Source organism: Microcaecilia unicolor, chromosome 10 (genome assembly GCF_901765095.1).
Source record: "Microcaecilia unicolor chromosome 10, aMicUni1.1, whole genome shotgun sequence".
Classification (NCBI taxonomy): Eukaryota; Metazoa; Chordata; class Amphibia; order Gymnophiona; family Siphonopidae; genus Microcaecilia; species Microcaecilia unicolor.
This window is the reverse complement of record NC_044040.1, coordinates 98624024-98640534: the sequence shown is the minus strand read 5'-3', so window position 1 is coordinate 98640534 and position 16511 is coordinate 98624024. Positions and strand designations below refer to the sequence as shown.

Genomic DNA, 16511 nt, shown 5'->3' with positions numbered 1-16511 from the left:
AGAGATGCTCATAGATTTGCTTGCTTTGTTTGGGTAACGAGGATGATGGGTGCACGGAGGAGAGGGAAAGGGAGACTAACCTCATGGGCTTCAGCTGTCTCGATCTAACCACATGGTCAGCTCTCTCCTACTTGCTCCCTTTGTTCTGGCTCCCTGCATCGCTGCCTTCTTCAATTTTCTGGGCCACCAGCAGCGTGACTGAGGTAGGCACACTGCCTTCGGCGACCCTGGAAGTTCTTCCTCTGTTGCAGCATTCGCCTGTGCAGGACAGGATATTGCAGCAGAGGGAAAGCTTCCAGGCCATCAAAGCCAAGGCAGTGTACTTACCTCACTGATGCTGCCAGAGGCCCAGAAAATTGAAAGAAGGCAGCACTGCAGGAGCCGAAAGGGAGCAGGAGAAAGCTGATCAAGGCAGTTAAATTGAGAACAGGAGATGGCATGATGGCTGAAGCAGGGAGTGGGAGGCATCCAGTGGTGACCAAAACACAGACACTTGACTGGATACTAGGTTTGGGAGGCCCTGAGGCTGGAGTGGGGGCGGTGTCCCCAGGCCCCCTGTAGCTACACCACTGGTGTAAATCCTCGCATGGAAGTTAGGTGCGGATGCCCCAAATTCTATAATACTGTGTGCATCTTTAGTGAATGCCCCTGACCTGCCATATCCTCTTCCATAGCCATGCCCACTTTTCAGCTATACACTAAAAACAATTGTGTGCCTTTTATGGAATATTACTATATCAAGATATGTGCACAAATCCAAATTGCTGGCAATTAATGCTAGAAATTTGATTGTTAGCACCCAATTATTGGCTTTGTCTCATTACTCAATTAAATTGCACATGCAAAATAGGCATGCACCCAAATTTGTACATGCAGTTTTGAGTGCCATATATAGAATCCGGCAGAAGTGCTTTGAAATTTTAAGATAAAAGACACTATACAGGTACAACTTTTTTGTGTGTATGTGTGTGTTTTTTTTTTTTTTGTTACCTTTTGGTACAGAATTTCCCAAAGTCTCATTTATGGCTTTCAACTCTAGCAGGTTGGGAGATATGTATGTAAGTGTTGTCCAGATGTCTGAAAGGAATGGTTTGCATGCCTTTTTCTCATCTGTTGGCTCATAGAACACTGCCAAATAAAATTAAAAATCATCATATAGTTGTATAACTAGGTCAAAGGCCAAATGTCAATCAGTTTTCCACTCCTCTCATTTATAATTTACTGAAATACAGAAAAATAGCACATTTTTACATTGCTATAGTTGGGAACTTCATGTGTTCCCAGCCAAAGCAAAACAGGATATGGGCCCAATCTTGTCAGGCTACGGATTAGGGCAGGGAGCTCCATTTAGAAAAATGTTGCCACCAGAGCAAGAGGGACTGGGAATCACTCATGCCCCCGAATGGAACATCAGGGATACAGATAATGCACAGTGGGGCCCTTTTACTAAACCACGTTAGGCCCTTAACATGCATTTAGCGCAGGAAAATATGCTAAATGGGCAGACAATGGGCATGGAAGCATTAACCAATTAATTTGTTCAAATTATCACGTGCTTAATGTAGCGTTAACATGGGAGCACTTAGTGCCTCCTAAATAGGAGATGGTATAAGCTCCTGTGTTAATTTTTCCAGATATCTGAGGAGTGTGGAAATCAAAAAATAGATAATGCTCTAAAAACTTGTGTGCAAGAAAGTCCTGTGTTAGCATTTGCTAAACCCAAATTTTAGCACACTTTTATAGAAGGGCTCCATTCTGCAATTAAGCATGTGTTAATTGGTCAATAATGTGTATTACTACTATAACACAGCTTATAAGTAGACCTTTAAATTTATAGCTAATACTATAGTATAATGAAAAAGATTGTTCCTCAACTTCATATATAGTCACCATGAATCCTTGGATTGGCACTATTCCTTAAAATCTGCTTACTGTTCTTTTTCCTTTAAAATCTTATCCACTATTTATTTGACTATGAGCCCCATTTTATGTAGAATAAAAAGAATAGAATTGAGACTCCTAGATCAAGACATGTACAATTCCAATAGTATTAAAAAAAAAAAAGGATCTGCCGACACAGAGCCTTTTCTAAACTATCTGCAGGAGTGCATATATATACGACAACATATGCAAACAACCATTATACAAATATACACATTGAAAAAATGAATGGCATGAAGTTGGCAGCTTCCACATGGAGGTGTTAACACTTACACATAGAAATGTAGATTTTAAAATTTCCATATTGGAGTGGCCTAGTGGTTAGGGTGGTGGACTTTAGTCCTGAGGAACTGAGTTCAATTCCCGGCACAGGCAACTCCTTGTCACTCTGGGCAAGTCACTTAACCCTCCATTGCCTGCCACATTGAGCCTGCCATGAGTGGGAAAGCACGGGGTACAAATAAAAATATATATATATATGTAAGTGGTGCCAATTTGCAAACCTACAAATATAAGGTACAGCAGTGGTTCCCAAACCTGGTCCTGGAGGCACCTCAGTCAGTCAGGTTTTCAGGATACCCACAATGAATATTCATGAGAGAAATTTTGCATGCACTGCCTCCACTACATGCAAATCCAGCAACGATGCAGAGAGATGTAAAAAGAATTGATCCTCCACCAGCACACTGCAGGCCTTCTTTCCCCTCCCCTCCCCTTCGGGCAGAGCTACATGGCATCGGGTCTGTCTCCGTCCTGCCGCTACTTCTGCCCTCCGGCTCCGTTGTCATCTTTGTTCATTCTTCTGCTGCTTATCTGCAGCGGTTCCGGATTTGCGATTCTGCGCGCTACCAAGGCTGTCTGTATGCTGCCTGCGACTGCTTCCTCTGCGCTGGCCCCGCCTCTTCAGAAGGCGGGGCCAGCGCAGAGGAAGCAGTCGCAGCAAGTGGCATACAGATAGCCTTGGCAGCGCGCGGATCCGGAACCGCTGCAGATAAGCAGCAGAAAAACGAACAAAGATGACAACGGAGCCGGAGGGCAGAAGTAGCGGCAGGACGGAGACGGACCCGGTGCCGTGCAGCTCTGCTCAGCTGTAGTGTTAGATTGAGGCGCTGCCCGAAGGGGAGGGAGGGGAAAGAAGGCCTGCAGCCAGCGTGCCAGACTGTGGCTGGGGAAAGGGAGGGAAAAAACCTGTGTGTGTGTGTGTGTGGTGGGTGGGGGGTCGGGGAGAGACAGGAGCACTGTTGGGATGAGGGAATGACTATGAGACAGAGTAGAAGTAGGTGGGGGGAGGGACGGAGAGATGCTGCAAGGGGAAAGAGAGGGAAAATTGTTGGATATGGGTGGGATGGGGAGAGGGAGAGAAAGGGAATTAGAGAAGAAAACGTGTTGGACATGGAAGTGGAAGGGAGAGGAGAAAGAGGGAAGATGGATCCAGGGAGAGAAGATAGAAAATGGATGGTAGGGAAGAGAAAGGGAAAATGCTGGACAATGGGGGAGGGGAGAGAGATGGGACAGGAAGATGCTGGTGGTGGGAGGTAAAAGAGATAGGGAAATATCAGGCTACCAGGGTGAAGAGGGTAGAAAGAGGGAACAGATGCTGGGCTGGAAGGGTGGAGGGAGGGAGACACTGGGAATGGTAGAAAGCATGGGGGAGAGGCCCAGGGAGTGGAGATGGCAAGGAAAAAATGAGAGAATAGTGATCACAGGGGGTAGAAATATGGTAATGGTGTATAGATCGAAGATGGAAGGGAATTGAAAGCTGCGGAGAGAGATGGGGAATGGGAGAGCTAGTGGGTGAAAGGAGATAGAAATGTGATAGATATCTGAAAAGTAAAAAGAAGGAAAAGATTTAGAAAGAGGATGAAATTTTGAGTGTACAGAGGCAGAAAAGAAAAAAAAAAAAAAAAAAAAAGGAAAGAGCTAAAATGGAAGGATCAATATTTCAGAGGTAGTGAGGAAATGAAACGACAGGAGAAAAAAGACAAATGGACAACCGCTTGAAGAATTAGCAGAAGACAGACAGAAATTGGAACCAACATGATGGAAAAATAAAATGTCCAGACAACAAAGGAAGGAAAATCATTTTACTTTGAATATTTTAAATGGAATATGTTAACTTTGGGAAATGTGCATAGCGGATGTCTTTTTGTTGTGTGGAAATGTGCTTTTGTTTTGTTTTGGGTTTTTTTTCTCCAGTGTTGCAGTACATGCTGAGGTTCCCAGTTCAATTTTGTCTATATATTTTTATTTCTAATTTGTGATGGTCTGTCAGTGTGACTTTAACGGCAGATGAGGAGATTGGAGAGGAGAGGGAATTGGGGGAGGGGCTTTATTTTCTGCCCTGGTCACCAGCATGGCTAACGGCAGCCCTGACCCTTGCTGTAGCTAGTGGGGATTCCTACTAGCTGGGGTCTCTTCTGAAGCTGGCCAGAGATGCCTTCTACTGAGCTTGGCAGATGGGGGCAGCATCCTGGAGCCATTGACAACTAAGCATGTATGGGGTGCTGGCATCAGTGGCTCGAGGAGTTGCTGCTGCCTACTGGGCTTGGTGGAGAGGAGTTCTGGCCATCTTTACTGGAGGCCTTCAGCTGACAGAGATTGGGGATCCTCATCTGCTAAAGTATTTATATTTTGAATTGGGAAGTGCTGGGAAAGAGAGAAAATTTTGTGCCCACCCACTTTGTGCTCAGGCCCACCCAAAATTGGCTGTCTGGCTACGCCACTGGACAGGAGAAGTCAGCAGAGAGGACTGTTTTGTAAACAATTCTTTTTTATAATTAGGATGATGGAGAATTAAGAATTCTATGGATCTAGGGTTGGAATTACACGTAGGGAGGTCATTCAAAGGGAGCATATAGTCAGAGGCCATACCAAAGATAATTTAGAATGCAAAGACACATAATTTGAAGGTAACCCTGACTTTGATCGGAAGCCAATGTCATGAGTAAAGGAGTGGTAATGCCTTGTTAAATCAGTGTATGTAAGTTCCTTTTTTGTAAACCCAGTTCTGAACCTTTAATAAGGGACTTAGGGGGGATTCATCAAGATGCAGTAAAAGCTTATCTTTTACCACTCCTTGATTTCCCATGGGATTCAGCAACCTGTGGGATCTGGGTACCGCAGGTTACTGAATCATGCCTTAGGAATAACACTGCTTGCGAGCCACCTCACAAGCAGTGTTATTCTAGTGGCCCGGGAGCATCAGGCCACTGAGCAGATGGTCCCCCCTCCCTCCCACAGTCAAAGCTCCCTTCAAAGGCTTTTATATGGAAAATGACCCCTAGTGGTAGTAGTCTATTATAAAAAGTAGTCAGCTTTAATCTATGTGACATTATGGGAGATGGCAGCATGGAGTAAAGCAGATGTATAAGTATATTTACTATAGAATGAGTTATGGTCTTTTGAAAGTTAGTTTCATTTATGCAGCCATGTCTTTTGATGATGTTATAGACAAGGCTGATAAAGTTTTAGGATTCAAGGTGGTCTATTTGTAAAAGATTTATAACAGTGAGTAATTGAATGGTTTACACTGTTACAAGAAATTATTTATTTTGGGGAAAATAGCTCTACAGCAACTCGGCACTGCTTATAATTTAAGAGCAGGTGCTGTATGTATAAGTTTTAGGATATTAATTTCTCCACCAATCACCAAAGGTGATAATTGCAATAAATTAAATATATATAGCTTCAATATACTCAGAACACAAAGAGACCGTATTTTTAGCTTCAAAAAGGTTGATTTAATATACAATTGCACACGAGAGGTAGGTTTTAAGAGATCTTTACAGGTAATCTGTGCTTAAAATAGAACAAAGTAGCAGGTAGGTTAACTTACAAGTCCTTGTTACAAGCATGCTGTGGTCCAGCTGATTGATGAGCACATGTTTCAGGACAGGAGGGCTTCTGCAGCTGAAGAGAATCTGAGTTGCTGGCAGTTGATGAGAATCTTGCTTGCAGTTGAAGAGAATCTGAGTCTTGGGGAAACAGCTTTTGCTTTTATATCTTGCAAGCTGCAGGAGGATATGCCATGTGGATCTTTGTTCTGATTTCCTGGTTTCCACACGACCCCTGAGCATTTGCAAAGCATTGTGGTATCTTGGTCTCATGTCTGCACACAACCCCTGAGTCCTGGTATGACATCATGAGACTTACAGTCTGGATTTTCTTTTGATGTCCTGTTCAGTCTCTGGGGCAGATACACATTACAAGTCCTTCCTTTCTGCACATGTCTGGAAGCTGATGGGAGGGGCAGGTATACCTTTGACAAGCAAATGTCCTGTTTATGCTTCTCCTGAGTTCTTTGTTTTATTCAGGTGTCCACCTTAGTCCATCTTTTGTTAGGTGGGAGGGCAGAGGAAGCTCTTTTGTGTTTGTTAAGTGTTTGTGATTCCCTGCTCTGAGAAGTTCCCAGAAAAAGGAATGGAGAGAGAGGGGCTTGAAATGAAACTATTCTCCAAAAGCTGCACAAACATATATCTTCAAAAGATACACAAATATATTGGTGTATATATAATCCAGCAAACATGCTACATATTTCAGTAATAAACTGATACCATTACAACACCATGAAATATAGTCAATTGTTGATATGATGAGAATTTTAATTGAGCTGACTGGTGAGATGTAGAGTTTGTGATACATGGGCTGATCAAGATGGGATTAATGTATATCTTTTTAATTTTGTTTTAGGCTTTTTTTGAAGGGGTATGTTGATCACGCCTGATTTTTAGGTATGTATTGATACATTATTGGATTTGATTAAATCCATTCAACGTTTTATACACTTTTATATGTTTGGAAAGTGGCTTGTCTTATCTCCTCCTCCTCCATTTTACTTTTGAATGTGTAATGCATTTATTGTACTTTATTTTATCATTTGCTGTTATGGCTTTTTATATATTTGAGAAGATTTATATATATATATATATATATATATATATATATATATATATATATATATATATATATATATATATATATATATATATATATATATATATATATATGTACATAACTTGAGATGATGTTATCACTATTTTTATGTTTTTATTTGTAGTTTTACCCCTGACACAGCCTGAGGGCGAAACGTGGCCACGTCGGGTACTGCTTTTATCTTGGTTTGAATCAGTGGCATAGCCAGACAGCCAATTTTGGGTGGGCCTGAGCACAAAGTGGGTGGGCACAAAATTTTCTCTCTTCCCCAGCACTTCCCAATTCAAAATATAAGTCCTTTAGCAGATGAGGATCTCCAATCTCTGTCAGCTGAAGGCCTCCAGTAAAGATGGCCAGAACTCCTCTCCACCAAGCCCAGTAGGCAGCAGCAACTCCTCGAGCCACTGATGCCAGCACCCCATACATTCTTAGTTGTCAGTGGCTCAAGGATGCTGCTCCCATCTGCCAAGCTCAGTAGAAGGCATCTCTGGCTAGCTTCATAAGAGACCCCAGCTAGTAGGGCTTGGGAATCCCCACTAGCTACAGCAAGGGTCAGGGCTGCCGTTAGCCATGCTGGTGACCAGGGCAGAAAATAAAGCCCCTCCCCCAATTCCCTCTCCTCTCCAATCTCATCTGCCGCTAAAGTCACACTGACAGACCCTCAAATTAGAAATAAAAATATATAGACAAAATTGAACTGGGAACCTCAGCATGTACTGCAACACTGGAGAAAAAAACCCCAAATCAAAACAAAAGCGCATTTCCTTTTCTACTTAACACAATAAAAAGACATCCGCTATGCACATTTCCCAAAGTTAACATATTCCATTTAAAATATTCAAAGTAAAATGATTTTCCTACTTTGCTGTCTGGACATTTTATTTTTCCATCATGTTGGTTCCAATTTCTGTCTGTATTCTGCTAATTCTTCAAGCGGTTGTCCATTTGTCATTTTTCTCCTGTCGTTTAATTTCCTCACTACACCTACCTCTGAAATTTTGATCCTTCCATTTTAGCTCTTTCCTTCCTTTTTTTCTTTTCTGCCTCTGTACACTCAAATTTCATCCGCTTCTTAAATCTTTTCCTTCTTTTTTACTTTTCAGATATCTATCACATTTCCATCTCCTTTCACCCACTAGCTCTCCCATTCCCTCATCTCTCTCCTTCTCAGCCTTCCATTCCCTTCTATCTTCGATCTACGCGCCATTACCATATTTCTACCCCCTGTGATCACTATTCTCTCATTTTTTCCTTGCCATCTCTCCACTCCCTGGGCCTCTCCCCCATGCTTTCCACCATTCCCAGTGTCTCCTTCCCTCCACCCTTCCAGCCCAGCATCTGTTCCCTCTTTCTACCCTGTAGCCTGATATTTCCCTATCCCTTTTACCTCCCACCACCAGCATCTTCCTGTCCCATCTCTCTCCCCTCCCCCATTGTCCAGCATTTTCCCTTTCTCTTCCCTACCATCCACTGTCTATCTTCTCTCCCTGGATCCATCTTCCCTCTTTCTCCCCTCCCTCACTTGTGCATCTCTCCTTTCCTCTCCTCTTCTCCACCTTCATGTCCAACTTTTCTCCCTCTCCCTGCCTTGAGCCCCTGGTTTGACATCTCTCTCTGCACCCCACCCCCCATCATCATCTCTCCATCCTTCCTTTCCCTCACTGCCATGTTCAACATTTCCCCTCTCACCTCTCCCTTCCACTTCCATGTCCAAAATGTTTTTTACTCTCATGCCCTTTTTCTCCCTCTCCCCATCCCACCCATATCCAACAATTCTCATTCTCTTTCCCCTTGCAGCATCTCTCCTTCCCTCCCCAGCTCTACCCTGTCTCACTCCCTCATCCCAACAGTGCTCCTGTCTCTCTCCGACCCCTCACCCACACACCACCACACACACACACACACACACACACGTTTTTCCCTCCCTTTCCCCAGCGACAGTCTGGCACCTGGCTGCAGGCCAGCTTTGCTCAGCTTTGCTCAGCTGTAGCGATAGACTGCGGCGCTGCCCGAAGGGGAGGGAGGGAGGGGAAAGAAGGCCTGCGTGCCGGCAGGGAATCAATTCTTTTGTCGTCGCTCGCTCTGCATCGTCGCTGGGTGGGCCTGAGCCCAAAGTGGGTGGGCCCAGGCCCACCCGTGGCTACGCCCCTGGTTTGAATAAATTATTTCTTTCTTTTTATATATGTGTATCGGTCTACTTTTTATAATAGACTTTTATGTAGCAAGTAGACTGTTGCCTTTTTTGTTTTTCTTTTTCCCTAGTGGTAGTAGCACAATACTGGCACTAGGGGCGCCATTTTGTGAGCAGTGCTGGACAGTGCAGGGGCAACTGGGCTTTGACCAGGAGGGGGCCTTCTTCTCAGTACTCCGGGAGCATCTGGCCACTGTTTTGAGGCCTGATGCTCCCGGAAGGTAAAATAACACCAGCTTTTATTTTAATGTGAATCTTGCAACTTGCAGTATATCATTGCAAGTCGCGTTAGAGCATTTGTATTGTAATGAGGTACAAAACATGCATCTGCATATTTTGCATCCATTACTCCTTAATGCACTATTTTTGGAAAAGCAGTGTTAGGGCTGTTTAAGTCACATTAAGAGACAATTAACGCAACTTAAAGCCCTAACACTGCTTGATGAATTCCCCCCTTAGTGGGATAGAAAACCCTTAGTAGTACAGTATAGTATAATATAATATAGTATAACATGCCTTTGAGCTGGCGTAAAACCCAAAATCGAAAATTGTCCCCATACATATAAGAACATTAGGATATTAGAGTTCTCCTACTGGGTCAGACCCAGAGTTCATCTAGCCCAGTATCCTGTTTCCAACAGCAACCAGTCTAGGTTACAAGTATCTGGCAAACTCCCACAAAGTTGCAAAATTCCATGCCACGTAATCCCAAGGATAAATATGGGGGCATAATCGAACGGGGCCGGCCATCTATAAGGGCGGCCATCTATAATGACGGCCCCGTAAAGCAGTATACCCGACTGTATTATCGAAACAAGATGGCCGGCCATCTTTCATTTCGATAATACGGTCGGGGCCGGCAAAATCTCAACATTTAGGTCAACCTTAGAGATTGAAGGCGATAAAGATGGCCACCATTGGTTTTCACCGATAATGGAAACTAATGGCGGTCATCTCAAACCCAGCTAAATCCAAGCCATTTGGTCGTGGGAGGAGCCAGCATTTGTACTGCACTGGTCCCCCTCACATGCCAGGACACCAACTGGGCACCCTAGGGGGTACTGCAGTGGACATCACAAAATGATCCCAGGTGCATAGCTCCCTTACCTTGTGTGCTGAGCCCCCCAACCCCCCCCCCCAAAACCCACTCCCCACAACTGTATACCACTACCATAGCCCTAAGGGGTGAAGGGGGGCACCTACATGTGAGTACAGCGGGTTTTGGGGGGTTCGGAGGACTCAACATTTACCACCACAAGTGTAACAGGTAGGGGGAGATGGGCCTGGGTCCACCTGCCTGAAGTGCACTGCACCCACTAAAAACTACTCCAGGGACCTGCATACTGCTGTGATGGAGCTGGGTATGACATTTGAGGCTGGCAAAAAATGTTTTAAAATTTTTTTGGGGGGTAGGAGGGGGTTGGTGACCACTGGGGGAGTAAGGGGAGGTGATCCCTGATTCCCTCCGGTGGTCATCTGGTCAGTTTGGGTACCTTTTTGAGGCTTGGTCGTGAACAAAAAGGGACCAAGTGCTCATCAGGGCCGGCCTTCTTTTTTACATTATCGGCCGAGGCCGGCCATCTGTTCCACGCCCCCGTCCTGCCTTCGGTACACTGCCGACACGCCCTCTTGAGCTTTGGCTGGCCCTGCGATGGAAAGCAGTTGAAGCCGGCCAAAATCGGCTTTCGATTATACCGATTTGGCTGGCATTAGGAGAAGGCCGGCCATCTCCCGATTTGTGTCGGAAGATGGCCGGCCTTCTCCTTCGAAAATAAGCAGGATAGTGGCTTTCCCCAGATCTACCTTAATAACGATTAATGGACTTTTGTTCCAGGAATATATCCAACCTTTAAAAAACCAACCAACCAACCAAATAAAGCAGAAGTGGCCCCACCTTAACAAAACAACATGGACACAAACACAAAAGAAAAGGGGGTAAACCAGTGTAGTTCCAAAACAGGTGGTTTATTGACTAAAAATGACTCAACGCAAAACTGTGTTTCAGCACCACAAGTGCCTGCCTCAGGAGTCAATAGTACAGTCTCTACCAAACAACATAAAAATAGATATAGTAAATAACACTTATAATCTCAAAAAATGAAACAATAAAAAAGCTACAAATATTAAAAAATTTTTGAATACGAATGGAAAATAGATATATCTCACTATACATATACTCCTGGATTCTATATATCGCACCTAGTGTTCCACGCCGAACTCTAAAAATATTCCATAACAATGCCCTTAACTTAATTGGCTTAACAATATAATCAGCATTGATAACAGCACTTAATAATGAGCACTAATTGGCAATAATTAGAATGTATGCGTACAACTTGCTAAGCGTATTCTGTAATGAACTGTGCCTAAGTTCTAAACAATGCAGTTCAAAAGGGGCATGGCTATGGGTGGGAAAATGGGCATTTCGTAGACATAAGGTAATGCCACACTGGGAAAAGACCAAGGGTCCAGCGAGCCCAGCATCCTGTCCACGACAGCGGCCAATCCAGGCCAAGGGCACCTGGCAAGCTTCCCAAACGTACAAACATTCTATACATGTTATTCCCGGAATTGTGGATTTTTCCCAAGTCCATTTAGTAGCGGTTGATGGACTTGTCCTTTAGGAAACCGTCTAACCCTTTTTTAAACTCTGCCAAGCTAACCGCCTTCACCACGTTCTCCGGCAACGAATTCCAGAGTTTAATTACGCGTTGGGTGAAGAAAAATTTTCCAATTTGTTTTAAATTTACAACACTGTAGTTTAATCGCATGCCCCCTAGTCCTAGTATTTTTGGAAAGCGTGAACAGACGCTTCACATCCACCTGTTCCACTCCACTCATTATTTTATATACCTCTATCATGTCTCCCCTCAGCCATCTCTTCTCCAAGCTGAAAAGCCCTAGCCTCCTTATTCTTTCTTCATAGGGAAGTCGTCCCATCCCCACTATCATTTTAGTTGCCCTTCGCTGCACCTTTTCCAATTCCACTATACGGCGACCAGAATTGAACACAATACTCGAGGTGCGGTCGCACCATGGAGCGATATAACGGCATTATAACATCCTCACACCTGTTTTCCATACCTTTCCTAATAATACCCAGCAGAAGGTTTCAGTGTATTATCGACGACGACACCCAGATCCCTTTCTTGGTCCGTAACTCCTAACGTGGAACCTTGCATGACGTAGCTATAATTCGGGTTCTTTTTTCCCACATGCATCACCTTGCACTTGCTCACATTAAACGTCATCTGCCATTTAGCTGCCCAGTCTCCCACTCTCATAAGGTCCTTCTGTAATTTTTCACAATCCTGTCGTGAGTTAACGACTTTGAATAACTTTGTGTCATCAGCAAATTTAATTACCTCGCTAGTTACTCCCATCTCTAAATCATTTATAAATATATTAAAAAGCAGCGGTCCTAGCACAGACCCCTGAGGAACCCCACTAACTACCCTTCTCCATTGTGAATACTGCCCATTTAACCCCACTCTCTGTTTCCTATCCTTCAACCAGTTTTTAATCCACAATAGGACTTTTCCTCCTATCCCATGACCCTCCAATTTCCTCTATAGCCTTTCATGTGGTACCTTGTCAAACGCCTTTTGAAAATCCAGATACACAATATCAACTGGCTCCCCTTTGTCCACATGTTTGTTTACTCCTTCAAAGAATTGAAGTAAATTGGTCAGGCAAGATTTCCCCACACAAAAGCCGTGCTGACTTGGTCTCAGTAATCCATGTCCTCGGATGTGCTCTGTAATTTTGTTTTTAATAATAGCCTCTACCATTTTCCCCGGCACCGACGTCAGACTCACCGGTCTATAATTTCCCGGATCTTCCCTGGAACCTTTTTTAAAAATGGGCGTTACATTGGCCACCCTCCAATCTTCTGGTACCACGCTCGATTTTAAGGATAAATTGCATATCACTAGCAGTAGCTCCGCAAGCTCATTTTTCAGTTCTATCAGTACTCTAGGATGAATACCATCCGGTCCAGGAGATTTGCTACTCTTCAGTTTGCTGAACTGCCCCATTACGTCCTCCAGGTTTACCATGAAATCAGAAAGTTTCTCTGACTCGTCCGCTTGAAATACCATTTCCGACACCAGTATCCCACCCAAATCTTCCTCGGTGAAGACCGAAACAAAGAATTCATTCAATCTCTCCGCTATGTCTTTGTCTTCTTTGATCGCCCCTTTTACCCCTCGGTCATCCAGCGGTCCAACCGATTCTTTTGCTGGCTTCCTGCTTTCAATATACCGAAAAAATTTTTACTATGTTTTTTTGCCTCTAATACTATCTTTTTTTCGTAATCCCTCTTGGCCTTCTTTATCTGCGCCTTGCATTTGCTTTGACACTCCTTATGCTGCTTCTTGTTATTTTCAGACGGTTCCTTCTTCCATTTTCTGAAGGCATTTCTTTTAGCCCTAATAGCTTCCTTCACCTCACTTTCAACCAGGCCGGCTGTCTTTTGGAGTTTCATCTTTCTTTTCTAATTTGTGGAATATGTTTGGCCTGGGCCTCCAGGATGGTATTTTTTAACAGTGTCCATGCCTGTTGTACAGTTTTTACCCTCTCAGTTGTCCCCCTAAGTTTTTTTTCCACCATTCTTCTCATTTTATCATAGTCTCCTTTTTTAAAATTAAACGCTAACGTATTTGACTTCCTGTGGTCGATATCAAAACTGATCATATTATGATCACTGTTATCAAGCGGCCCCAGTACCATAACGTCCCTCACCAGATCATGCGCTCCACTAAGGACCAAGTCTAGAATTTTTTCTTCTCTCGTCAGCTCCTGCACAAGTTGCTCCATAAAGCTGTCCTTGATTTCATCAAGGAATTGTACCTCTCTAGCGTGTCCCGATGTTACATTTACCCAGTCTATATTTGGATAATTGAAGTCACCCATTATTATCACATTGCCTATTTTGTTTGCGTCTCTGATTTCTTTTATCATGTCTGCGTCTACCTGCTCATCCTGGCGAGGCAGACGGTAGTACACTCCTATCACCGTCCTTTTCCCTTTTATACATGGAATTTCAACCCACAATGATTCAAGGGTGTGATTTGTGTCCTGCTGAATTTGTAATCTATGCTACCCCTCCACCAGTCCGGTCCACCCTATCACTACGATATACTTTGTACCCCGGTATGACAGTGTACCACTGGTTATCCTCCTTCCACCAGGTCTCAGTAATGCCTATTATATCTAATTTTTCATTAACTGCAATATATTCCAACTCTGTTACAGAATATGGTCCAGTCCGTGTAAAAGAGCATATTTCAAAACTGAAATTGGACCAAACTACAAGGACACACAAACTTTTCCAACTCGTGAACAAATTACTAAATACTACACCGGTTACTTCTAACAGCATAGACACCCCATCAGCAGACAATCTCGCGGAACATTTCAAAGAGAAAATTGTAAAGTTATGACTCACGATACCAGTCAATACCATGGACCACGTAAAACTCCTTGACTGTCTAGACCCAATCCCAGGGGAATATCCAGCTGATCGAACATGGAATTATTTCGACACACTCTCGGTGGATAGCATCTCCCAACCACTTGAAAGATATGCTAAGTCTCACTGCAAACTAGACATATGCCCTAATAACCTCATAAAATCTGCCCCCCCCCCCCCAATTCAAAACAGACCTCACGAGGTTATGTTATGTTACAAAATGGGCTCTTCCCAAAAAACAAAGGAAATATCTTACTTACCCCCTTACCTAAAGACGCAAAGAAAAGCACAAGTGACGTAACCAACTATCGCCCAGTAGCATCTAACCCGTTAATAACCAAATTAATGGAAGGCATGGAGGGGCATAATCGAACGCAAACGCCTATCTCCATGGGCGTTTATCTCCGAGAACTGGTCCGTGAAGGGGCGGGCCGAACCATATTTTTGAAAAAATGGACGTTTTTGAGCTGGGCGTTTGTTTTTTTTAGCGATAATGGAAACTAAAAATGCCCAGCTCAAAAACATCCTAATCCGAGCCATTTGGTCATGGGAGGGGCCAGGATTCGTAGTACACTGGCCCCCCTGATATGCAGGACACCAACTGGGCACCCTAGGTCAGTGCGGTGGACTTCAGAAAAAGCTCCCACATGCATAGCTCCCCTACCAAGGGTGCTGAACACCCAACCCCCCTCCCCCAAAACCCACTACCCACAAATGTACAACACTACCATAGCTCTTAGGGGTGAAGGGGGCACCTACATGTGGGTACAGTGGGTTTTGGAGGCCTCCCATTTACCAGCACAAGTGTTACAGGTGGGGGGGGGGATGGGCCTGGGGCCACCTGGCTGAAGTGCACTGCGGTACCCACTAAAAGTGCTCCACGGACCTGCATACACGCAGGCCTCTAGGACTGGTTGCTGCTATATTTATTGGAATAACCACCTTTACTCACAGTTAACTGCAGATCAGAGGTTGTGCCCCACTGGCAACGAGTCTCCCTGGTACTGAGATTAGCAGTAGGTCAGAGCTGGCAGAACGCTGTACTATGCCCTCTTTCAGCCACATTCAAGAGAAGAACTAACTTGAAGTTGTCTAACGTGGCTAACACAGGAAAGGGAACTAAAACTGGCTTACAAAAATGGCCACTACCGCATGGACTACAACAGGAAACACAACAGGGCACACTCTGACCCAGTAGGCAGGGGGGAAAGCACCATGGGAGAAGAGCCTACCAACTACCAACATCGTGAGACTGTAACACAAGCTAAAGAAATCACGGAGCCCAATACTCTACACCCACTACAATGCAATGCTGATGTGACCCTGTACTGCACCCGAGAGCCACATCTGACCCAGGGAAAGGCTGTGACAGGATCGAACACATTCTGCTGTCATGGAGGTGGGTACGGCATTCGAGGCTGGCATACAGGCTGGGAAAAAAGTTTGTAAAGTGGGGTTTTTTTGGTGGGAGGGGGTTAGTGACCACTGGGGGAGTCCGGGGAGGTCATCCCCGATTCCCTCCAGTGGTCATCTGGGCAGTTGGAGCACTTTTTTGGGACTTGTTCATGAAAAAAAAGGGTCCAAAAAAAGTGACCCAAAATCGCGGTAAAAATGCCTTTTTTTCGATTATCAGCTAAAGACGCCCATCTCTCCTTGGCTGATAACCACGCCCCAGTTCCACCTCCACCACCCTTCCGACACGCCCCCGTCAACTTTATTCGTTTCCGCGACGGAGTACAGTTGGAAACGCCCGAAATTGGCTTTCGATTATACCGATTTGGGCTCCTTTGCGAGACAAACGTCTATCTCCCGATTTAGGTCACACTATAGGCGTTTTTCTCTTTCGAAAATAAGCTGGATAGTGACCAAGCAACTCACCAGCTACTTAAATAAATTTTCAATTCTGCACGAGTCGCAATCATGATTTCGGTCCAACCACAGTACCGAAACAGTACTAGTTACTCTCCTGACTAA

At 44.3% G+C, this 16511-nt stretch overlaps 1 protein-coding gene across 1 annotated transcript in view; it reads right to left on the bottom strand.

The window, feature by feature from the left end:
- The window catches only part of LOC115478487, a 526789-nt gene that overhangs the window by 371768 nt on the left and 138510 nt on the right, over positions 1-16511 (bottom strand). The window contains exon 4 of the mRNA XM_030215853.1: positions 991-1128. Within this exon, the coding sequence (XP_030071713.1) occupies positions 991-1128 (138 nt within the window). The remainder of the gene's footprint in view (positions 1-990; positions 1129-16511) is intronic.